The sequence below is a fragment of the Cyclopterus lumpus genome, chromosome 5, assembly GCF_009769545.1.
Source record: "Cyclopterus lumpus isolate fCycLum1 chromosome 5, fCycLum1.pri, whole genome shotgun sequence".
NCBI lineage: Eukaryota > Metazoa > Chordata > Actinopteri > Perciformes > Cyclopteridae > Cyclopterus > Cyclopterus lumpus.
The window spans coordinates 18,100,892-18,123,870 of NC_046970.1; the positions used below are offsets into that span (position 1 = coordinate 18,100,892).

Here is a 22,979-nt window from a genome sequence, read left to right on the forward strand (position 1 = left end):
GTCCAAATGGCAGTTTGTCCAGCAGACACATAAAAGCCAGAATAGCAGGTAAGACTGCACATACAACCTGAGACACAGCAGAGCGGACAGCATCGTCACCCACAGGACACGCTTCTTTAACAGCTTCTTCCCTGCCACAGTCAGACCGATGGCACAACAGAACTACTGAGAAATGCGCACTCCTTGAAAGTGTGAAAAAATGTGCAATACCACAATCAGTGCAATACCCTCACACAACCTTCCACCAACATCTGAACATGTGCAATATCCCCATATAACTGTCCCCTTCCCCCTTTCTTTTTACAAGCTAGGTACAGCACTAGCCTACAATTTACTACTACGGATGTACTACTTACCTACTTATTATCTCTGCACTCTCCTTTCCTTTCTTATGTTTATCTTTGATAACCTGTTCCTGTACTTAATACTGTAAATACTAAATACTGCATACACTTTACCACTATGTACAGTGTCTTTTGTACAGTGTTTTTTTTTAAATATATTTTTCATATTTCTATTATTATTATAGTGTGTTTGTTTTGTACCTCTGTTGACTCAGAGAACCCTGCAAAATAATTCCGATGTGTCTGGACTGCTGGTCTAGGCACAGATGGCAAATAAAAAAACCTTGAACCTTGAACCTTGAACAAGAACCTGCACAGCAATGCTGATCTGAGGAGGCACAAAGGTGAACAGGTACATATGGAGAGCGGTTGACGAACGAGTGACTGAGATGCAGGTGAGGAGCTGGAAGGAGAAGGCCAGACAGAGCTGATGAGGGAAATGGCAACAGGTGTGTTGTGGGAGGGGCTGTCAGGTGAGGAGGACTGTCAAGAGAGTCTGAGGGCATCTGGTGGACGGTTAGAGGATGGCAGGTCTGGGCAGTGAGAAGAGGGTACACGGCCTAGGGGAGAAAGCAGGAGCTCTCAGGAGCTTACAGGATGGACAGACATCCAACAGAAAGAGGCATAAATAACAATTGTAAAAAAAAAGAAAGAAAACAATGTAGCAGATTGCACTCGTCTGCTCTCTGTCAAATATCTCTGTCTAAGCCGGGGCACCACACTGATCCACTGATGTCACTTGAATCCTTTTCTCAGACTTGACAAGGCTCCATCAGAGCCACAGAGGTACATTACACAACTGTAAGTAGTAAAACTGTAAAATGAGGGGAATGCTTCCTCCCCGGCGTCGTTGTGACTTCACGTCTCATGGGGTCCATTGGACCTGTAGGTATCTGATGCCTGGTGAGCCGGCCTCCCGCGTTGGCCCTGCTGATGCGCCTCGCCCCCCTTCCTCTCTACCTCCTTCTGTTTCATGGATTGGAGTTCCATTCATATATTGTCATATTCATGTAATGTGTTTATGTAACTTTGTAAATGCTGTTCATTCTGTACACATGACATCTATTGCATCTGTCCATCCGGGGAGAGGGATCCTCCTCTGTTGCTCTCCTGAAGGTTTCTTCCCTTTTTTCCCTGTGAAAGGTTATTTTTGGGGAGTTTTTCCTGATCCGATGTGAGGTCCTGGGACAGGGATGTCGTATGTGTACAGATTGTAAAGCCCTCTGAGGCAAATTTGTAATTTGTGATATTGGGCTATATAAAATAAACTGAATTGAATTGAATTGAATGTCCCTTTAAATTAAATGTACATTTATTTCATTCATACAGGCGAGTTACATCCTCTTTCATTAATCTTCTACACATTGTATCACTTGTTTTGTCAATTGGAGCTGAGAGAGCGATGGTTATGTTTTTTTCTTTTCATCTACTTCAAAACAGCACTATAAATAAATGACCTTCAATACTTTTCAGTACAGAATAAGCCAAACCAGGTTTTTCTCTCATCTATAGAGAGAAGTTTACACAAAAGTGGAGAATTCAAGGTTCCTTTTGTTTGGGAAGATGCTATTTTAGGGTAATGCATTTATTCAACAGGAATTCATTTAAATCTGTGAGGAACACAGGACAACACTGAAATGGAGAATTTTAATAATTAGTGGAAATTGTATTAATATGTATTCTTTGTCACTCTTGGTCGACCCTGCAGGGAATCCTATTGCATTATGTAACACAACTCCATGTAGTTCAACAAGGCATACATTTAGGCCAGAAGAGGAACGCTTTCTCGGTTTCAGAGCATCAGGGAGAGCTGCTTATTGGAGGATTAAAGAGGAGTTTCCTAAATCTTTATTCCCTAAGGGAACAGTGAACTCTTTTCAACCCGTGACTGGGGCTAGCGGTTAATGGGAGAAGCTGTGTGACAAAGAGAAGTGTCCTGCTCAAAAACCACACGGAAAGAAGTTAAAGGAATAGCTCCACGTTTCGGTAAATATGTTTTCTGTCTTGACAAGACTTCGCAGATCTGAAAAAAAAGTGGACAAAACAATGACAGTTAAACTGCCATGGATCTGTGCCGGAGGTGGTAGGAGCAAAACAAGGTTTAACTAAAACTAACTGCTGGTCACAGAGCAGGACCCTTATAGTTCGACATTTGAGGAAATACACTTATTCACTTCCTTGGCGAGAATGAGATGAGATGATCGTTACCACTCTCTGTCTGTGCATGAAATAGCCAATGAAGTGTCATTAATGGAGCTGGAGCCTCCTCCTTAATGGGGGAGCAGCTAGCCTGTCTTAGTCCAAAGTTCATTTACCCAAGTACTAACACATCTAAAGCTCACTAACATGAGTAATCTGTACACACAATTGTAAATTGAATTTTGGGCAGGAACTGCCGGCCATGGATGGCTCAATCAAAATGGCGGGCTAACGGTGCTCACAGCGGCAAGGGCGCAGATAGAGCGAATGGTGTGAACCGGGGTTAGCTTACACTCACTGGGCCGACCTGGCTTGGTGACCTGGTGCAATGTTACAAAATCCCACATTAGCAAAGGCACGACCCACCTTACGCTGCCTCTGATTGGCTTACCCTTATATTCTTACCCTGAGCAAATTCACTCCTCATGCCTAAACCTAACCTAGAACTACTAACGAAGGCAGCGAGTACTAGCCAATTGGAGGCGCAGCAAGGTGGGTCATGAACAAGAAAGGAGGGAAGGGAAGACACAGAGAGGTATACGTTCATGCTACACTTTTGATCCCTGAATCCTTTTACTTTGTCGCCAGTGCAATCAAAGTTTCTGATACAGACTCACACCACTTGAAAATCAATGAATTGTCTTGTTCACACTTCCACGGGGTGCATTTTATCTGTGAATGGAGGACTGAATCACTTTGCCACCCTGCTCAGCAATTCTATAATCAGGCTACAGTGTGGTGTGCACAGTGTCAGTTCACTTGATTTGGGTTCAGTAAAGTTCAGTTCAGGTCAGCAGGAGTTTGCAGAGGCTGATTATGCAAGTTGATAGATAATCTAATGGGGTCAGATAAGGCTCTGGCTAGAGTCCACAGTGTGAAGATAACAGCCCTCGACTGCTACCGCCGCATGCTGCGGCGCTAATAAGGAAGACACAGTAATGGGAGACTTTCCTCTTGCATCTTTGACATTTGAGCTTTGTTTTAATAAACCACAAACACATTCAGGATTTCTTTACAAGCGGGTAATCACTTATTTTGGTTTCCGTCAGTTGTTCAGTCGGTCCTGCTGAGCACTGCAACAATTCCACTTCCTTCCTGTTCCATGGTTACCATGGTTACCATGAAAGGAGAACTCTGTTATCATCAGATGGATTGGGCCACAAAAAATATTTGTATCTCCACTTCCCCATCTCCCTGCCTCCATATAAACAGGGGACTGAGTGTCCTCACAAGTTTCATGATGCAGCTGGAGTGTGCAGCCATTTCAAAGGATGTGAGAGAAGCTAAAATAAGACAACACCATGAAGACAATCAGAAACGTGTTGCAAAAAGTGTGAATTTTACCAGAGCTTCTGATATGGACAAATAATCAGAAGCATAAATAGATGCAAACAATGTGTTAGAGGGTCCGTTTTCACAGTTTCTTAGATGAACGGCTCTTCATTGTGTGGAATAATGACATCAAACTTTTTTGGAGCTAAAATAAAGATATATTGTGATGATTATTTCATGCTACTGCAGCAACATCATGCAAAAGAACCCCTGCTGAAAATATCCTCCAATCGTATCAAGTGAAAAGGTTTGCATTCAAAACACCAAAGCACACTGAAAAATATGTTTTCTGGGGATTTTTAAAAAGTCAAAGTTAAACCCACCAGCTGTTGTTAAATCCTTAAAGTATAGCTCTGGTGATATTCTGCATTTTTCTCACTGTCAACAAATCCAACGAGAAGTCCAAAATCAACAATACATTAATACTACTAACTTAAGCATTGCATGTGTGGCCAAATCCCGATCTATCGTATCCCTCTGTGCCCTCCATCGTTGACCAAGCGCTCCAATGAGACACACTGCTGCACCATGAACATTGGTACTGAGGTTTATTTTTAGTCTTTCCCACATACACCCACCTGCCTCCGTAACCAAATGTATGAATCTAAAAATAGTCCCCAACAAATGCATTATATGCTTCAGTTTGAGTAGCGTTTGTACAAAACAATGTACGAATGATACGTTGCAAAATGTTTTTCTTTGAAACCCTAAAGGAGCATCATGGTTTGATAGTGAGAGCGACACACAAATGCAATCGTTATTTCAGAAGTCAGATCATCCTCATGTAGAGGTGCGTCCCTGTCAGTGCCTGGTGCACGTCTCACATCCAGTGATAATTTCTAATCTAGCCGTTTGTCTCGGAGGAGCAGCCAGGGTGAAAGAGGAGGGCTGAGGTGACGCCATCAAGGTGCTCTCGAGACGATCAGGCGATATATAAAGGAGTCAAACGTGCTAATGGTGTGCTAATCTGACTCTGGGGAGCACACCACAGCCGTTCCATCCATCATTCATGAATGCCAGAGGAGAGAACATGTTTGATCACTGATTATTTTATGGGTGCACATTACCTGTGGCTGAAAAAATGAAGTGGACAAATATGAATGAACAAATGCCATGAAACACGTTTTTACAGGGGCTTGACAAAATAAGATGAAGACCTTTTCAGTGTTTGGGATATCAGCATAAAAATAAAAACAGCAGAGGATGCCGGATGCTTCTTATTGTGAATTTATGCCACGTAAAATATAACAATAACACCATAAACCAACACATTGCAGTCCTTGTAATTTACTACAGAAGACTTAAAACATTTATATTGGGTTGAAATCCAGTTAGTATTCAAAAATAAATGAAACCTTTCCTCCGTATTTATAAGAATGTTTTTTCTTCTTTTTCTGAGGGTTTATCCTCGGATTTATTTGTATCGTGTTCATTTTTTGCATATAAGTACATCATAATTATTTTGCATTTCATGCTCCTTTACTTTCTCTGAATGATCATGACCCTAATCTCTTTCGGAAAGCACTCATTCATGTTTCCCCCGGACATGGTTGCTACAATCTGGACTGTGGTCTGACTGGCAGTCGTGTGGCGATCACCTGTTGTTGTTACTCTTTAACTTGCCAGCGGATGCGTGGTGCACTTTATTAGCCTAGTGAGCACCTCACCCCGTCTGGAGTCATGTTACACCGGCTGAGGGGAAGGGGGGGGGGGGGGGGGGGGGGGGGGGGGGGTGGGGAGGATATCAAGATGAAGTGAGTAAAACAAAGGAAGATAATTGGCGAAAAGGACAAGATAAAGGAAATGAAAGAGGATTAAGATATAATAGGATGGAGAGGAAATGAGGAGTAAAATGAGGTGAGAATTCAGTGTAATCGAAAAGAAGACAGAAATAAAGGACAGAGAGGGTGAACAGGGAGATAAAGTGACTTAATTAGCCAGTTGTGAGAGTGGAAAACTACTACAAACAAGACATTATGTATAGTTATTTCACTTGGCAAAACTGTTTTTAAATATATGATTATATAAATGAATGCCATGTAATTCATTCATCTAGTATAACCCAAAAATGTAACTTTATGGTCATGGTTGAGACTACGAAGGAATAACAAGATATCTGACTGTAATCATCAAATAATACCACCGATAACAGCTCGAGTTAGTCAAATGTATAGATAGTTCACCACAAAACTCATAAGAAACACATTCAACATTATGAGAATTAGATAAATACAGGCGCTAACGTCACAGTGGGCAAGGAGATAAGAAGAGACTGAATATGTTTGCTCACCAAGGACAGGATCAAAGTCAAACATTCACAGGCATATGTGGCTGCTCATGCGCAGCATCAGATGCACATACACACACACACATACACACGTGCGTGTGCGCACAACACACACACACACACATAGTGTGTGAGATCATACTCTATAACAATCTCGATTTTACAGTCGACAGTGTGTTTCACCATATTTGGCCTCGATAAATCTGCTACACATGACTTAGACATGGACTCATTTCCAAAATGCCACACATCCATTTTTTTTTTGGGGGGGGGGGGGGGGAGCTGGGTTAAAGATTTGTGAGCACATGTCTTTAATTATCTACATTTAAAAAGCTATTTTCCATTGTGAGTTTACGTTTTATTGCAGAAATCACTGTGTTTGAGGTGACGTCATTGATTGGTTATGTTCAAGGTTCGTTCAGGTGTGCGTGTTCAATGAGCCAGCCGTAAGTCCGCCAGCTCACACAGGTGGACTGACGAGGTGTATATTCCCCAGCTGCTCTTGTCAAACAAGTGTCTCCCAATAATGTGCCTCTGACCTGCAAGGGCACTCAGGTTGTCAGCTTCACAACAGCTGATTTCACTGCCTTCGCCCCTTTATGGCTGATGATGTGCAGTTAACTGTAAAGTGAACATGAACAGCCTGTACTCTGGAGGATGGCTCTCTAAAGGACTTTTTTTTTTGGTTTGCATGTAGAGAACAGGATAGCTTCCTCTCTGTATTGTTTACTCTCTCAAACAAGTTCCTCTTAAATACAAATGTAGATCTATTAGTTCAATATCGGGAACGCACTCTGATGAACATGCAAGCATGCACACACTCAGCTCCGACAGTGCGGATGTGCTCTGCTGCACTGTGTTTTAAAATAAAAAATGTTTGGTATTCTAGTTACTATTCATTTTTAGTACATTGTCACACCACTAGACCACAAACTGAATAAAACGTTGATAAATTCAACATGCCATCAATTTACTGCTAACATCTTTTTCTGGATTAACGGAAATGTAATATTAACAACAATTAAAATCTGTGACGGTGATTGTGATCAGCAAGGCAGATAAATACAAGGAGTGAGTAATACGTATTGGAGCTGAAACATCCGTCCAGCCTCGACTGCTTTCCTACCGGTTTTGGTTTCCATTTTACAGGTATGCAGGCTTCCACATGATAAAACATGAACATCTCTTCCTCCCTCGCTCCTCTCATCCTCCCTCCCTCCCTCCCTCTTTCCACTGCTGCTCCCTCCCACCTCCCCTCTCATTATGCTCTTGAAGAAGTGCGTTGATGGAGAGAGCGCTGCACTGGTTCTTTATATAACTGTGAAAGAGAGCTGAAAGAATACAGTACATCAGAGTACAGTACCACTCACAGTGGGAGGACAGTGCTCGCCTAAGAACTGCGGCAGCAGCAGCAGCCATAGCAGCTATTCAGTGTAATTATTTGAGCCCATTAAAGGAGCCGGCAACAGTGGAGCTTTTGCAAAAGTAGTCAGACCCCAAGCTCCTCTCTTTGTCAATGTCATGACTGTGGTAGATGTAATTTATCCGCACAGGTTTCAGTTCTGTCAGTCAGACAAAGAGCACGGACAGAATCTCATTAAAAGAAGATGGAGGACCATTACTGTAATAAGTCTGTGCAGCATTCACAAATGATGGCATTAACATACAGATATCGCTTCAAACTGTGTAAAAATGATAAATGACACGCATCATACAGTATATAGACACACACAGATTCTATATACTGTGTTTCTGCTGTGACCCTTCATTTACCCCTCGAGACGTGTCCACATTCCTAAACAGACAAAGTTTGATTGATGCAGTTTGGTTCTAAGCAATATTCCTTGTTTTACGTCCTCTACTCTGGTTGTACAGTGTACAAATAGCTTCTCTGAAATGGTGATTAATATTTACAAACACTTTGGCCCAACAATGTCAATGCATGCATTATCATCAGCAGCAGGGTTACTGATTTCTCTGAAATAGTTGTGGAATAGTGCTATTAATGCACACATATTCTTGCTAGCAGAATATGAAACAATTTGGCCTTTTGGGAGAAAAGTGTTGGTTCTGCAGGAGCCTTAAACTGACAAATGTGAGGTGTGAACCTAAATATTCTCTATAACATTCGCGTCTATTCCACATATTAGGCAACTGGACGGCAGGAAATCTCTTAATAAATGACATACATAACCCGATCCAAACCAAACCCTGAACCAAGGGACATCGAGCCGACTGGGAGAGAGTAAAGACATGCGTGACCAGTAACGGAACCAACATTGTCTGTCAACATGCACCTCTTTGGATACCAGGGTGAAGCATCTTCATTAGTGAGCAGTGTGAAACATGTTTTCAGCTCTCAAAGAAAAACACTGCAAATATCACAGAGCTGTCATTACTTTGAATATCTAAGGTCATGACAAACTCTTCAAAATTAAAGCGGGAAACATTTGCTGTTACATGAATTGTCACGATGATGATGATGATGATGATGATGATGAGGGGCATGTGGGAAACCCTGTCGTCATGTTGCCAGGAAACCAGAAAGTAATCAGTCGGTGGTGTCGATCACGCTGTCCCCAATCTCTTCAAACAGGCCTTCATTTCCTTTATTTCACCTCCGCTGTCACTGTAATATCCTGTCTGAATTACCATGAGGTGAATGGCTCACTCGACGGTGCCACGGCGCAGGAAGTCAGAGCAAAAATAAAAGACGAGCCGTTGTAGAAGGAGGGAAGAGAAGCGAGGGCAACACTGGAGGAGATATTTATAGCCAGCTCAGCTCACAGCGCTGTCTTGAAGATGCTCTTTTTTATTCTCACCAGCCCTCCTCTCTCTCTCTCTCTCTCTCTCTCTGACTGCAGCTTTCATGTGCCATTGTTACCCGCTAGTTGAGAAGGAAAAGGCAGCTTGGGTTATGTGGGAGAACAGTTAATGGACACACACAAGTTGCAGCTTGGAGAAAGAGTTGTTATCCCTCACAGCTGGATCTCTACTGCCAGTTTATAGAATTAGGAACCGTAAACTGGTATTTATCGGCATAAAAATACTTATGTACAAAAAGAATGGTTCAACAGTTAGGGAAATATGCTTATTCGTCCAGAATTAGATGACAAGATAATAAGAACCATTTAGCTTAACTTAGCATAATGACTGTGAACAAAGGGAACAGCTAGCCTGTTTCTGTCAGGGGGAGTCAAAATACAGACCGGCAGGACTAAAGCGCACTAATTATTATATTTCATCTTGTTTGTTTAATTCTGTACCAACACCAACGTGTAAATATGTCAACTTGCCATTTTATGTGCTGACCATGTTTTGGCGAGCAGCAGTTGCCAGGCAACCAGCGGAGAGCAAAAAGATGCTGCGTTCCATTTAAACTAAGTTGAGTTTCACGGTCGTAAATTTAAACTGCTGATATGTGCATTTGTATGCACATATCCTGGCATAATGCATTGTTATCAACTGGTATGGCTAACAATGACCTAGAATGGCAAACCCATTAAGTGTACGTATACGTGTTATGAAACAAAGTCAACTCTGATGTGAAAATGTGTAAAAGGAACGCAGTAATAGTCCACTACATAACGCCATGTAAAAACCACAACGACTCATTTTCCCACGTTGGTGTTTGTACAGATTAAACAGATCAAATATGAAGTGTTAATTTGTAAACTTTAGAGGTGGAGGAGGATTTTGTTTTCTTTGGACAAAGCCAGCCGAGCAGTTTCAACCGTTTTTTAATCTGTATGCTAATTTAAGGTATGTGTCTTCTGTCTGTAGCTTTTATCTGTAAGTGGCGCAAGGGAAGGGAAGTGGCACAGTTTCAGTTTTAGCAATCGGATGTGTAGCTGCCTGAAAATGTGTAAACCACTGCACAGATGCAACATGACAAACCCTGTGTGCGTGCGTGTGATTGTGGAAGAAGATGAAGGGAAGTCAGAGCAAAACCAAACTAAACTGAGCCGTTTCTATTGTCTTGTTGAACTACACACAATCTTGTTTTGTAAAAGCATATTTGCCTTTTCGAAAGGTGATTGACTTTGGTTCCCTTATTTAGCATTCATAAGCAGTATATCATTTTATAAACCTTTTTAAAATGTCATACATTTAATCAATATATAACACACTCTTACGTAGTTATACGCAATGTGTTTATTAATGCTTTTGTCAACAACTTTAACTGATAAATGGAAGCTGGTCTACAAACAGATATTGGAAATATAGTAAAACACAGCTGTACTAAAACTAACAACGTCCTAATTAACCCTTTACTAAGCCCTTCCCTGAAAACTATTAACTAGACGCAGGAGGCCTGTCAAGCTTTCAAGGGTGTAGAGACGAGAGAGTGTCATATTTGTCACCTTCCCGAAGCCAAAAAGAGTAGGGATGTCAGATATAGATTCTAATTCTAAAAACGTTAAGCTCGCCTCACACGTTAGAAAACAAAGACGGTTGGATATGAATGAGTATTGATGAATGAGATCCAGTGTTTGGATCAAGCCCACGATGTGTGAGCGTTATTCTGGCGCTCTTTAAACAAATGGTAAAAGCGGGTTAATTTAGTGTTATATTAGTTACTGAAAGCAATAGGGAGTCATAACTAAAAGTTTGTTTTAAAAGAACAACAATACATTGACTTACTCTGCTGTGCAGCAACATTGTTGTTCCCGTTTGTCCTTGTATACGAGAGTTGTCAAGGTGCGGGGTGTCCGGTGAACCTTTCCCCTCCATTTTAATGGGCTCTTCCCGACCTTGAGACGAGGAACCATTGGTTACGGTATAACCTGCAAAATCAATCAATCTAAAAATAATCCAACAACTGTTAATTGTATAAGTTCCTCTGCATTTTAGATTGATTGATTTCTGCATTGTAATTACTACTTAAAAGTGATTGTTGTATAATCGTGTGGTAATTAATGAAAAGGACACAAGTTGTAAAGAAAAAAATATTTCAATATTTATTTGCGGTATAAACATGTCTTGTGTTGTTTCCATATACTGTACAATACATAGGGTCAGAAAGGTGAAACTGCCCCGGTTAACATGCCCCTTGTTTTTATACACAGACAGATTGCATCTTCTTGTAAAAACTGTTTACAGCACAATACAAAACAGCTATTCAACGTGTGTTTCAAGCTGTAACACGATGCAAGATGCATTGTCAAAAAAATCCCTGAAAAATCCCTCACTGAGGTAACATTTTGAAAATCATTCACTTCTTCTTTCACTTTGTATTTAGCGCTGCCACCCCTCTCTCGTCTTTCCCACCCGAGCTCATTCCTACCGAGATGTAGCTACAAGTTTAAGGACACAGAAACGTCCGTTCCCGTGATCTGGCAAATTTACAAACAGAGAAAAAGACTTAATTTCTCTTACATTGTTACAAAGACAAAAAAAAAAAAAAAACACACACACAAAAAGCAGCTTGAAATCATCCATTTTCTTTTTAAATAGAAAAGCTCCGTACTGAAATATATTTCAATCCTAGGGTGCAAGTGATCAAGTTGTTTTTCTTATTGTAAGTGGGGTATAACTACAGACGAGGGAAGGCCATTCAAGCATGGTAGTATTATTTTCATCTCTGATGTTAGAAGAGAAGAAATTTGCATATAAATTCATCACCTGTATATACTTAGATATATATTCATATTTAAAGGCCACGGGAATAGCATAGAGCGCATTATATCAAAACAAAACGGAGAAAGACGTAATTATATAAGCGGGGTGGTGTAATCGTCTATTGTGAAACATAACTGGCATGCTGTCCCACAGCTCCGGCTGTGTGAAGCAGAGTGTGTGTGTGTGTGTGTGTGTGTGTTTGTGTGTGTGTTTGTCTCTGTGTGTGTGTGTGTGTTAGTGAGGGCCTCTTTCAAGTTGGTGACAGGCACGCCGGCCCTACATTTTGGACACCCCAGTTGAAATGTTACTTCAGTCCACAAGCCATATCGAGCTGGATCTTGTATAATTATAATAGAATAGATATAGTACAAAAGAAGAAGATTTTAAAAAATGACTTGGATCTACAAAATACTGCAAAAAAATGAGTTTTGATATATTGCAAAGTAACAAAGAGGACCTTTTTGTGACCCTATATGGTAAAAAAAGAAGGAAAAAAAAAGAATCTCTCCATCTATTATTACCATGTTCTGATTCAAATAACAGATAAACAAAAGTTTCATTTTTTTTCCTTTTTACACAATGTTTTTCTAAAGTAAGATACAAAGTATTGAACAGTCACCATTATAAACAAGTTAGAACGATTATATAAGGCCAGCAAAAACCAACCCTCAGAATCAACTGTCCCATCTGAAACCCAGTTCTTTGTTTCTGGTAAGACCCTGTCCACATCACACCTGTAGAGAGAGCTTGTGTCATAACTCTGAAAACATTTGCGATTCCAGCGTCGTGGTGTTTTTTTTCACAGCGGTTTTCTTGGACTACCGTTAACGCTAAATGTTACGTCCGCTATTCCAATCTGCTTTTTCAAAAACATTTTTGGGAACAAAACGTGTCCAGCAGAACAGGGAGCCTTATAAAGCAATTATCAAGCGCCAATTGTGAAACAATCGCAATTCACGAATGTGCACGTCCTCATACACAGGCGGGCCGTAACCAGCTTGAAACGTGCCATTTACAACATGTTTGTGCAGTTTCAAGCTGAATCCGACTCGTATGAGCATCCCTCACAGAAGAAAGTAAGAGAGATTCAGGAGAACACTCAAACGTTCTTGCATGACGCCCATTGTACCTACAGACATCGCCATACGTCTAAGTGCTGAAGAAAGAAATACTGCAGCATTTGCACATGTTTTGCAGTCTTTTTCTGGTGCTTCTGATGTGGACAGGATCTCAGAAAACTCTTTAAACTACATGCTGTGTACCGCTGTGTTCAGCAGCAACAGCAGTTAAAAAAACGGTCCTCATCATTCATCTTCCCACCTGGCAAAGCAACATCCAAGCCGTGGTTACGTCTACTGTTAGAGCATACAGTACCACAGCATGCTCAGGTATACAAAATAATATCCAACTCGTTACTATTATCTCTATAATATATATATATATATATATATGTATATATATATATATGTATATGTATATATGTATATATCAATTTATCTTTCATATACCCAAGGCTTAAGGGTGAATCAACTCAGACAAACCTTTCTTTGACAAAATGGACGATCTCTTTGCGGAAAGACCTTCCTTCTGTTTTCTCTAATGCAGTTATGGGACGTGAAGCTATTGAAGTAGCTAAGTGCAGTCTGAAGCCAGTCCCAGTCCATAACACCATAATACCAACACCAAGACCCGGATACAATCGCAGTCCTGTGTCCTACAGTTCTATTTTTTTGATTTTTGGTAAAAAGGAACCTAACAAATTGAACGACTTCCTCTTAGGCAAAACAAAGTAGGGTAATACAAGAGTGTTGAGGCACTTCCTTGCCAAAGGTTGCTAAAATAAGCTGCCCAAAAAGTTGCTCAGAAATGTTAACGCTGTCTTAGCATCCCCAAAATGACCTCTCGGTTAAGTGTCTGCCTCAAAGTGCAAACACCAGAGGTGTGAGAAACCAGTTTGGCAAAATCATACTGCGGTAAGACAATATGCGATGTGATGAAATAACCAAGGAATTTCAGTCGTTTACTTTCTCACTGAACAAATCAAAACAGTTGGTGGAGACAACTGGTACTTATTGTAAGGCAACTGGATGAACAGTCATACGGGGAAGGAAGTAGGAACTTGCACTTGAAAACAGTTGGCCGTATGTCAACTGGCCTGTAATGTCTTCACCCATACCCAACCCCCATGCCCTGATCCTGCCCGCTGCTCGTCTCTGCCCCTAACCCAACCCTCTAACCCCTGAACCTCGTCCTTGGCTTGGGGGCCAGTTCCTGCTCCCTCCCCACTCCACTGTGCAGCTGTCGGGACACGTCGCAGCCTGGGACTGGCCTCTCCTCTTCTCTGAATGTCTCTTTATCTGCGTGCATCCAGCACGGGCTCCAAGTGCCAACAAGTCAATGGCTACACCACTGTGCAAACTGCATTAGGTCATTACAAACCTAGAAGGAAAACAAAACTTACAAATAAAAATCAAAATCAAAAAGACAACTCGGAATATCACAATAACGTTCCTCTTTGTTGGCGTCTCCACCGTTTCTTTAGTTTTACATTCTCTTAAGCCATTGTTGGATTGAATAGATATACGATTTCTATGTGTATATATTTATATAAGGTACAGATTTGTGCGTTAATGTACACAAAAATATACAAAAATGCGTAAAGACATACTGAATTTTCTGCTATGTACGTTGACAAACATACAGTACAGTATGAACTTACATACTTTGTTTATGTGTGTGTTAATTCCTTGGTTTGTGCGAGATTTCCTACAAGTAAATCCCAGATTCTCCACTTGGCACCAGTCAGCTCGGCCAGGGAGCCGAGAGCAAGACAGAGAGGATGTTGTTGTCTCATAAGTCGAGCGCTGTAGATTTTTCCTATCTTTGTATGAAGCTGTCTGTCCTCCCCGCGTCCTTCGCTCAGTCAGTTAAGTCTCCTCGGTTCTTTGCGGCAAGACAAGTTGATCGGGGCTCTTCCTCCCTCGATTTCAATCAACTCCCATGGAGGACACCATTGTAAACCCATTTGTCAGTTCCCCCCACTGGGTAAAAAAAAACACCTCGTCCCCATTTTAACGCGGCATCTGTGACCTCCCACTACCGACGCTGCTCCTTCGCCAGGCTCTCAGACAACGAGGCCTCAGGAGGCTAAAACATTCATTAAAACTGGGCAGCTTCCCTCCAGTGCAGCCGCTTGTTATCACGGTAACAACACCACCTTTAACCCCCCAAAAAAAAGGAACAGTCACCCCACGGATTTTCATCTGGACTCCAGTGTGTCCAGTTGAAACACGTTGTGATTGGTCGGGGTGGTGAAGAAGAGCTGGTCGTGCGTCGGGGAGGTCGAGTGGTTATCACAGGGGCTGTTGAGGCCCAGCGTCCGCTCGAAGTCCAGGAGCTGCCCCATGAAGTTGAAGTTTGGGGAAATGTTTGACTTTTTCCGCTTGACAAAGTCGTACGCATCGTTGAGTGACAGGTTGAGCTTCTGCATCAGGTAGGCCACCGTGACGGTCACCGAGCGGCTGATCCCGGCCAGACAGTGCACCAGGATGCCGCACTTTTTGGAGCGAGCCTCGTCTGCAGAAGAGGGTTAAAAGAGGAAGAGGAAACCATGTGAGAGGTTTAGATTACGTATAACACCCACTGTATGTTTTAGCCTTCACATGATCATTGAGCGAGAAGGAAAAGTCTTTAGATTCTCTGATCTACGATTTCACTGGCAATATTTGTTCTAATAAAACAATATAAATAAGTAGAATAAATATTATTATCGCGGGGTACTGGAGCCGATCGCAGCTGTCATTGGGCGAAGGCGGGGTTCACCAAGGTAATCAAGGTAAGTAAGAAAGAAAAAAAGAAATCAATAATAACAACAATAACAATCAAACTAAAATAAATATGTATGTACATTAAATATGATTGTTGCTTATATAATCATGACTATTTAATGTTATAGAAAAAATAATATATATAGACCACATTTTCAGGCACTTTTAATTACATGAGAATAAATTATTCTCATGGAAATAATATAATACACTCAAACTATACCATATTTTGTTGGTATTGAATTAAAACTAAATAGCAATCCTTTGTGCAATAGAAATACTAAACGTTATATAATCACGATATAACTCGCATTGTATAACACAGGCATACTCCAAGTCATAACGCTGACAATTAGACAATTAATTTCTCTCTAGACATTTATTATATTTTTACTCCAGAATGACCTTTCTCAGAATGTCATGTTTCATTCTGCTTTCATGACCTCAGTCCGTAGAAAAACTTGAATAAAAACTCCATCTTACATTATTAAAGGGCTACATCCATCGCCCTTCTATCAGTTACGAGCCCTTGCACTTGCATCACTGCAGGCCATTAGAGCGAGAGAGTTAAGTGCTTCTTTCCTTGCTTCCTCCTCTCCCTCTCTCTTTTATCCTCTCCTTTATCTCTCACTGCCTGAATCTCTTGTTGTAGGATTGGGGTCAGTTGGCTCTTGAGTTCAGGCTGCTGAAATTTATATGTGATGTGTGCTCACTTTCCATGACTATACAAGAATCAGAAGTCAAATAAGTAAACCGTGGTTAATTTGTGCTGAAATTATCTGTGGATTGTGCAGCGTTACACTCGTTTATTTGTGCTTTAAATGCATTATATAAATAATTGTCCATTTATCAGCCGGCTAACATGCCTGAAAACATAAAATTCCTCCATCTCTACATGCTGATACAATAATTTCAGATATTTAAGGAATCTGCAGTCTACAACAGTATGTCGAGGTCACATCTGGGTCTCCTTTCCAGCCTGAACTTCTCTCCTCTACCCATAATTATCCTGCTGTTACTAAAAAGACCTGATGTAATCCCTGCACATTACAGCCAGCCAGACTGCAACATTTAACATCAGCATGACCCGAATCTGCCACGACCTCTGGCTCTGGCATATGTCTCTCTTCCTCCCACTTGACAAGTTGAAACATTCGTCTTAAATAAGAAAGGAAATGTCAGGGGTCTGGCCAATCACAAAGACTGTGCTTCTCATTGACTCATCAGAGAGAATGTACTCATTCTCTGAGAATTAAGTCAGAGGGAATGATGGGAATGATGGGAAATACTGAAAATGGGACGAGATGAGGGTCCAGAATTCTTGTGGCTTCAATTCTCAAATAACCTATTTTCACGTTTCATTCAAAACTTTGCTTTAACCTGAACCCTTTTGTGATATTTAATTAATTTCTAATCAGGAATGGTGAAATAGAGTAAATAAATGCAGCTCAACAAAGCAATTTTAAGACAATTTCACACTTCAAACATTTCCACAAAACCTATTATATGGCATATGATTAAACTCTTTGATATATGTATTTAAAGATGGTAATGAAGGATTCACTTAACTTAACAACATTTCATTTTTTTGATAAATCAATTAGTTGCTGGACAAATAGTATTTGACCAATTCATTTGATAATCGTTTCATACATTTTAATGCAAAGACACAAGATGTCCAGCTTCTCAAACGGTGCAGATTAGTTTTTCCAGGTATGATAGTTTACGTTTTGGACTGTTGGGTCGGACAAAACAAGACATTTGAAGACGTCAAATGGATGAATCGATAATCAAAATAATGATTACCCTGCTGTTTCCTAAAAGGTATTGTGTAACATAACAGAAATAGTTATGTGCACCTTTACTTACCAATGAATGAAATGGCCTCGGGGAAAAACTGAGAGAGGTTCTGGCTCCAGTGATCGGAGATGGGGATCTGTTTGTACTTGAAGTCGCCTTCGTGTTCGAACATGTTGGGCAGGTTGGGCGTCACGTTGAGGATGTACTTGATGTTGTACTTGCTGAGCACATCCAGGTTGGTGGAGTCTTTGGCACAGCCCAGGTAAAGGTACGGCAGGATCTGGACAGGAAACGCTGGCTGGTTGTTGGGGAGCGGACTGCCCTCCGACTCTGTGGCGCTGCCCGGCTCGCGGTCGGATTCCCCGTCTGAGCAGTCGGAGCTGATGCGGAGTCCTCCCAGGCCGAGGACGGAGGCTGGTGGCGAGCTGCTGGGACAGGAGCAGTCCAAATTGGTCTCGCAGTGCTCGGGGTACTCCGACTGGAACTTGTTGAAACCCCCTGGACGACAAGGGAAAAGACCAGAAAAAGTCAATATTAGGATAAAAGCTATGACAATAATTTTCCTGCATGGTATAAAAAAAAATTCCCTGTCCACAACACAGGCAAGGTTGTGTTATACAACATCTATAAAATGGCAGCTCAATGTCAAGTCTGCATGAGACAGGAGGTGGATCACGAACCTGAGTGACAAGAAATAAACCTTTAACTAGAAATAAAATAAACCAAATTAAAAACAATTGACAGAAATATTTTTGAAAAAAAAACCACAACGTTGATGGTGGTAAATAATAAGCACAAATTATATTCTAAAACATTATAATCTAATAAAACACATGCTACCACTGTAAATGTATACTCTAATTACATTATATTCTATAAAGCAGCCAGGTGTAGTGAAGGATACATTTACAAAACGTTTTCATCAACTCATATAAAGGTGTGTACATCACAAATATTATTAAATTAGCCATTTCTATTGTAATAGAGTGTTACGATTAAATAAATAAAATCATAAAGATGTTCTCGTTGAAAATGCAGTTACTGAAGCCACGCCACCTTTTTTTTGTATGTAACACTACATATTCATATTTTATTGCGACAGATAAGAGGAGATTAACATGATGTTTACGTCATTGTGACAAAGCAAACAGGTCAGACAGATGTGCTCCATTGAGAAAAGCTGAGCCCCGGGGAGAACGAGCAGGGCAGCCGGCTCTGCTGCCTCAACGCTCAGCGCAGTGGACTTTTTGTGAATGGCAGCTCGGCTTATGACTCAAGTGAAACATTTCTTCGATTGACATAAATCAAATGCATCCACGTATTCTAATGCGACCTCATTGTATACTATTCATATCAGATTTTAGTCCTGGAGAATCATTCAGAGTGGGTCGTCGTCTCCTCGTTTTCTTGTTCATTCATGAAAAAAAAAAAAAAAAAATGAAAAAAAAAGCCAGTCTTTTCCTGAAGGAGCACAACATGGCGGGGCCATTTTTGCAGCATTTAATTGAAAACATATTTGACCCAGCTCTATTTACCGAGACACAGGACGCCGTTGAACGCTTTTTTAGATCAGCCGATAACTCTACCCAAATAATCACGAGAAATTAGACAATAATTAATGTCGGCATGGAGTGAAGGAAGTCCAATGTCAAACTTCATTGAGACTTCGCAGTGAGTGCAGCTCACGTGTTTTACCTCGTTTCTATTCGCCTGTAATAACTGTGATCAAAAACGCTTCGTTATAATAGTCGAAACCGTGGCCGCCTCATTGTAGTTCATACATAATGAATAAGACATAAACTCCAGTCTGTAGACAGATGATAACAGCTGGATTCATTTGAAGTGTCGCCACACGGTGACAAGCTATTTACTAATCTGCAATAACGTTTTATATGACACCAGTGGCTTGTCAAAATGGGAAGATGCCCTTTTCCCCAAAATAATATCTTCTTAAAGCTCCCAAATCTCAAGCGGTTTGCTTCAGATGTATCAAAGACCCAGACTGGGGATGAAACATGCGCACATGTATTCATTAATAAAATTGTTCCAGGCGAGATCATTCATAACATGTATGCTATGTTTAGTGCTTGGTGAAAAAGACACATTCAGAAGAGCCGCATATCCTGTCATTATATCCTCAGATAATTACATCAGAGTGAAATTAAACAATCTGTCAGTGTGAGTTATTTGTATTATTATTTTTGTTTAAAAAAATGTATGAATTAAAGCGACTATCGGCTACAACACAGGCGCGGGACCTCCAGGTTTAAAGCCAGCTCATCTTACCCTCCAGGTGGAACGCCTTGCACCCGTCGTCCCGCAGCTTCTGCAGCAGCAGCCCCAGCACGGAGCTCCCCAGCCCGGACTCCTGCCGCTCCGGGGTCGCCTCGTCGTACAGAACCACCACGTCCGTCTTGCACCGCTTGACGAATTTCTCCTTGTCCTCGTTGTTGGGGATGATGGAGCGGATGGGGAGGTTGCCCTTCTTCAGCCTCCGCAGCATGAGGCCCGGGATGGCCAGGTTGATGGCCGACTCGATGTGCGAGGACTCGTACAGCTCATGGGGTCTGCAGTCCAGCAGCAGCAGAGAGCTGGCCCCGGACTCCAGCTCCTCCTGCAGCCACTCCACGCTCTTACTCGACATCATCGTCATGGTCACGATCACAGAGTCTGTCCACAGATGATTTATTTTCATCAGGGAAACGTTAATCCGCCCGTCCCCGGTTGTGACATGAAAAAGCAACGCAGCCGAAGAGGAGAGAGAAGACAAATCACGGCGCTAAACTTCCCTTCCCTGCGGCCGCCGCTCTCGCTGCTGCTGCTGCTGCTGGTCCTGCGGGCGCGCACACACACACACACACACACACACACTCACGCGTCCACGCACACATCCAACACGCACGCACCGATGCCCCTCTGGTTGTAGCAGGACACTTGAACATGCAGAGGTTTCTTTCCCTCCTTCTTCTCCCCTCAGTCCGGTAGATGTGGAGCTTTTATTCCAGTCCATGGACGTCCATTTGGCGAGCTCGCTCCAACTTTTGAGGGCGTCCGAGGACCCACAACCAACCCCCCCCACCCCTCCCACCCCCCAAAAAAAGAAGCCTCGTTAGGAGTCCGAGGTCGTGAGTTCCGGATGAGTTGCTGTCGCTAAAGCTCACGAGTGTTGTTGTTATTTGACATGCTGGCCCGTGGAGCGCCTCTGGTTTGTCATTTCCACTGGATGCGCTGAAGAGGCTCTGCGGGCTTGTCATTGAGAAGAGGGCGGGGCGGAGGGATTTAAAGGCGCAGCGCTGCTGGAGAGTAACACGAGCTCGCGCTGCTTCCGCGACATTCATAACCATTCATTGATAGTCTGCACGATGTGGTCTAATTTTGAATGACACGTTTGACTAAGGAAATCTGCAAATAAAAAGTCACAATTCAATATCTACACGGGCGCGTGTTCGGTTCATGGAACTTCACATCTCTGTAGCCTTTTATTTTTATTTATTTGTTTGCTTTTTATTTGGTTGTAAATATCTCTAAACTTTCTCCACGAATCTTTAAATAACACATTTGACATTGTAAGTTCATGTTGGATCATTTTGCCTCGTAGCCTACTTTCCTTTATGTTACAATGCTTTTATTATATTATTGTAATTCCTTACAAATATGAATGAGATTTAGAAAAACAATTATGTCATATCCGTTTGTAAATGGGGTAAATAATTAACGTTCAATCTCAACAACTGAACAACAAGCATCCATAAAGTTCTCAGAACAATTGAAAGTTGAACATTTACACATCCATGATCATATATCATATCCACCAGGTCATCTGCTGATGAAAATGTGATATTCCAAGCATACATAGCAGCATATGGTTATAGTCTATGTAAATATCTGGTGGAGTGAGGTCCACCTGAGCAGAGAAGTCTCTCTCCCTCTGTGTGTTGTTATCCAAGCTTCTATGTGCTTTCTTTACCTAGCCAGGCTTTTTATTGCATATTTATGCATGTGAGTCCATGTGAGAGTGTCCCACTATAAAACGATATTCTCAATATTTTTGAATTTTTATTCAACCCACGATGACACTATAGCGTTTGTATATTGCTCACAAATGTATCCTTACTGGTATTGTCTATTTTTGTTCCTCACATGACTCGATCCTTACAGGCCAAAAAACGGTGTTCCTTCTTTTCTGAGTTGGCACTGCAGAGAATTAAGAAGTCTTATTGATGAGCATAACATATACTTTCCCTACAAGTAGGTTGTTATCATCCTGTTCGTTTATGTTGGTTAATACTTGACAATGAACTGTTTTAATAAAATTCCTGAGGACAGAGCGTAACTTCCACACATTCGCTTGTTATTACTGGACACATTACGAATTGAAAGTTGGCCTTTGGCCACTATCTCAACGTCACGAAACGAGTGACAAAAATCATAGTTTGTCTGCTAAAAGTTTGAGTATAGCGTATTTTTCATTACAGCAAAAAATAAAATAAAAATGCAGATAGGAAACATGTTTCTTCCTCACTCCTTTATTAAATTTCTCTCTAATTATCTGTACTTTTATTTAAACGTAGAGCTCAATTCTTCAAATCCAGATTGTCGAATGTAAAAAAACTTTTTTAACGGTTTTGAAATATTTCTTCTTTTTCATATCATTATTACAGCTTATGGTGTTATGATGATGTCATGTAGAATGTTTACATTTTGTAACAGCTCAATGGTGCCGGTGTACCTGCTGCTGTGGGTCATCACATACGTTTCACCATGAATGACCTAATAAGGCATCAGCAGGTTGTGACAGAGGCAGAGAGGAGGAAAAGAGGAGCGTTTGATTTCCTCACAGCTGCAGAAAGGAGGAGTGGGGGATGCACCAGCTGCAGACAATGGCTCTTTATCCCCCCCAGTGAGAGACACACACACACACGCACACAAACTTTAGGGCTCTTGTGTTTCCACTCCCTTCATGGACAACAACAGGCTCTCTTAGAGATGTGCAGCCACTTTGTGCGTCTGTCCAGTGGTTAACACAAACTATCATCACTTATTTTTAACTTTCATGGCTGAGGACTGAAACTTATGATGAAACTCTATCAGAGTTTGTTTTATTTAGTGTGTGGCAGGGCGACATGTTGCTTTAAAAGTACAAATAGACTGCTTAATAAGAACATCTGGAGGCAATATGTCACAGTGTAAAATATAATTTTGGGGTTTCCTATATCAGAGTGCGTGGATCATTTCTTATCTTTAAGAGGAGGAGGAGGTGTGAGTTCAGGGCAAAGGCGGCAACATGAACTGCTGACTTGAAAAGTATGTTTTTTAGAAGTAGCATTATAGTAGCTCACCAAATATAATTGTTTGGTTTCTGAGTTGATAGATACTTTTGTACTTTTGCATAAAGCACCTTTAACGAGCTGAATATGGTGCGGTCACTCAGTGTTGCTGGTAATTAGCTCCAGTGGCTAACCAGTACTTCAACAAGAACATCTCATCAGGAACAAAAAGCAATTCAACACCAGACCACCAATCCCTTTTATTTTATATTTGCAAAAAATTCCCAGAGCACAGGGAAGT

At 41.4% G+C, this 22,979-nt stretch overlaps 1 protein-coding gene across 2 annotated transcripts; it reads right to left on the minus strand.

Moving 5' to 3' along the window:
• Positions 1-12,254: 12,254 nt before the first annotated feature.
• On the minus strand, positions 12,255-20,674 carry dusp7 (dual specificity phosphatase 7). 2 transcript variants are annotated; one of them, XR_004609471.1, is made up of 4 exons: positions 19,698-20,674; positions 17,481-17,909; positions 14,508-15,360; positions 12,255-14,223 (listed from the first exon to the last, which is right to left on the minus strand). XR_004609471.1 is itself a non-coding variant. In XM_034532343.1 (3 exons), exons 1-3 carry the CDS (start codon positions 20,104-20,106, stop codon positions 15,044-15,046), a joined length of 1,155 nt encoding a protein of 384 aa, XP_034388234.1. In that variant the 5' UTR covers positions 20,107-20,674; the 3' UTR covers positions 12,255-15,043. The 2 variants fall into 2 exon arrangements, 1 of the variants encoding a protein (XP_034388234.1); XM_034532343.1 differs by having other exon boundaries at positions 12,255-15,360.
• Positions 20,675-22,979: the final 2,305 nt, after the last annotated feature.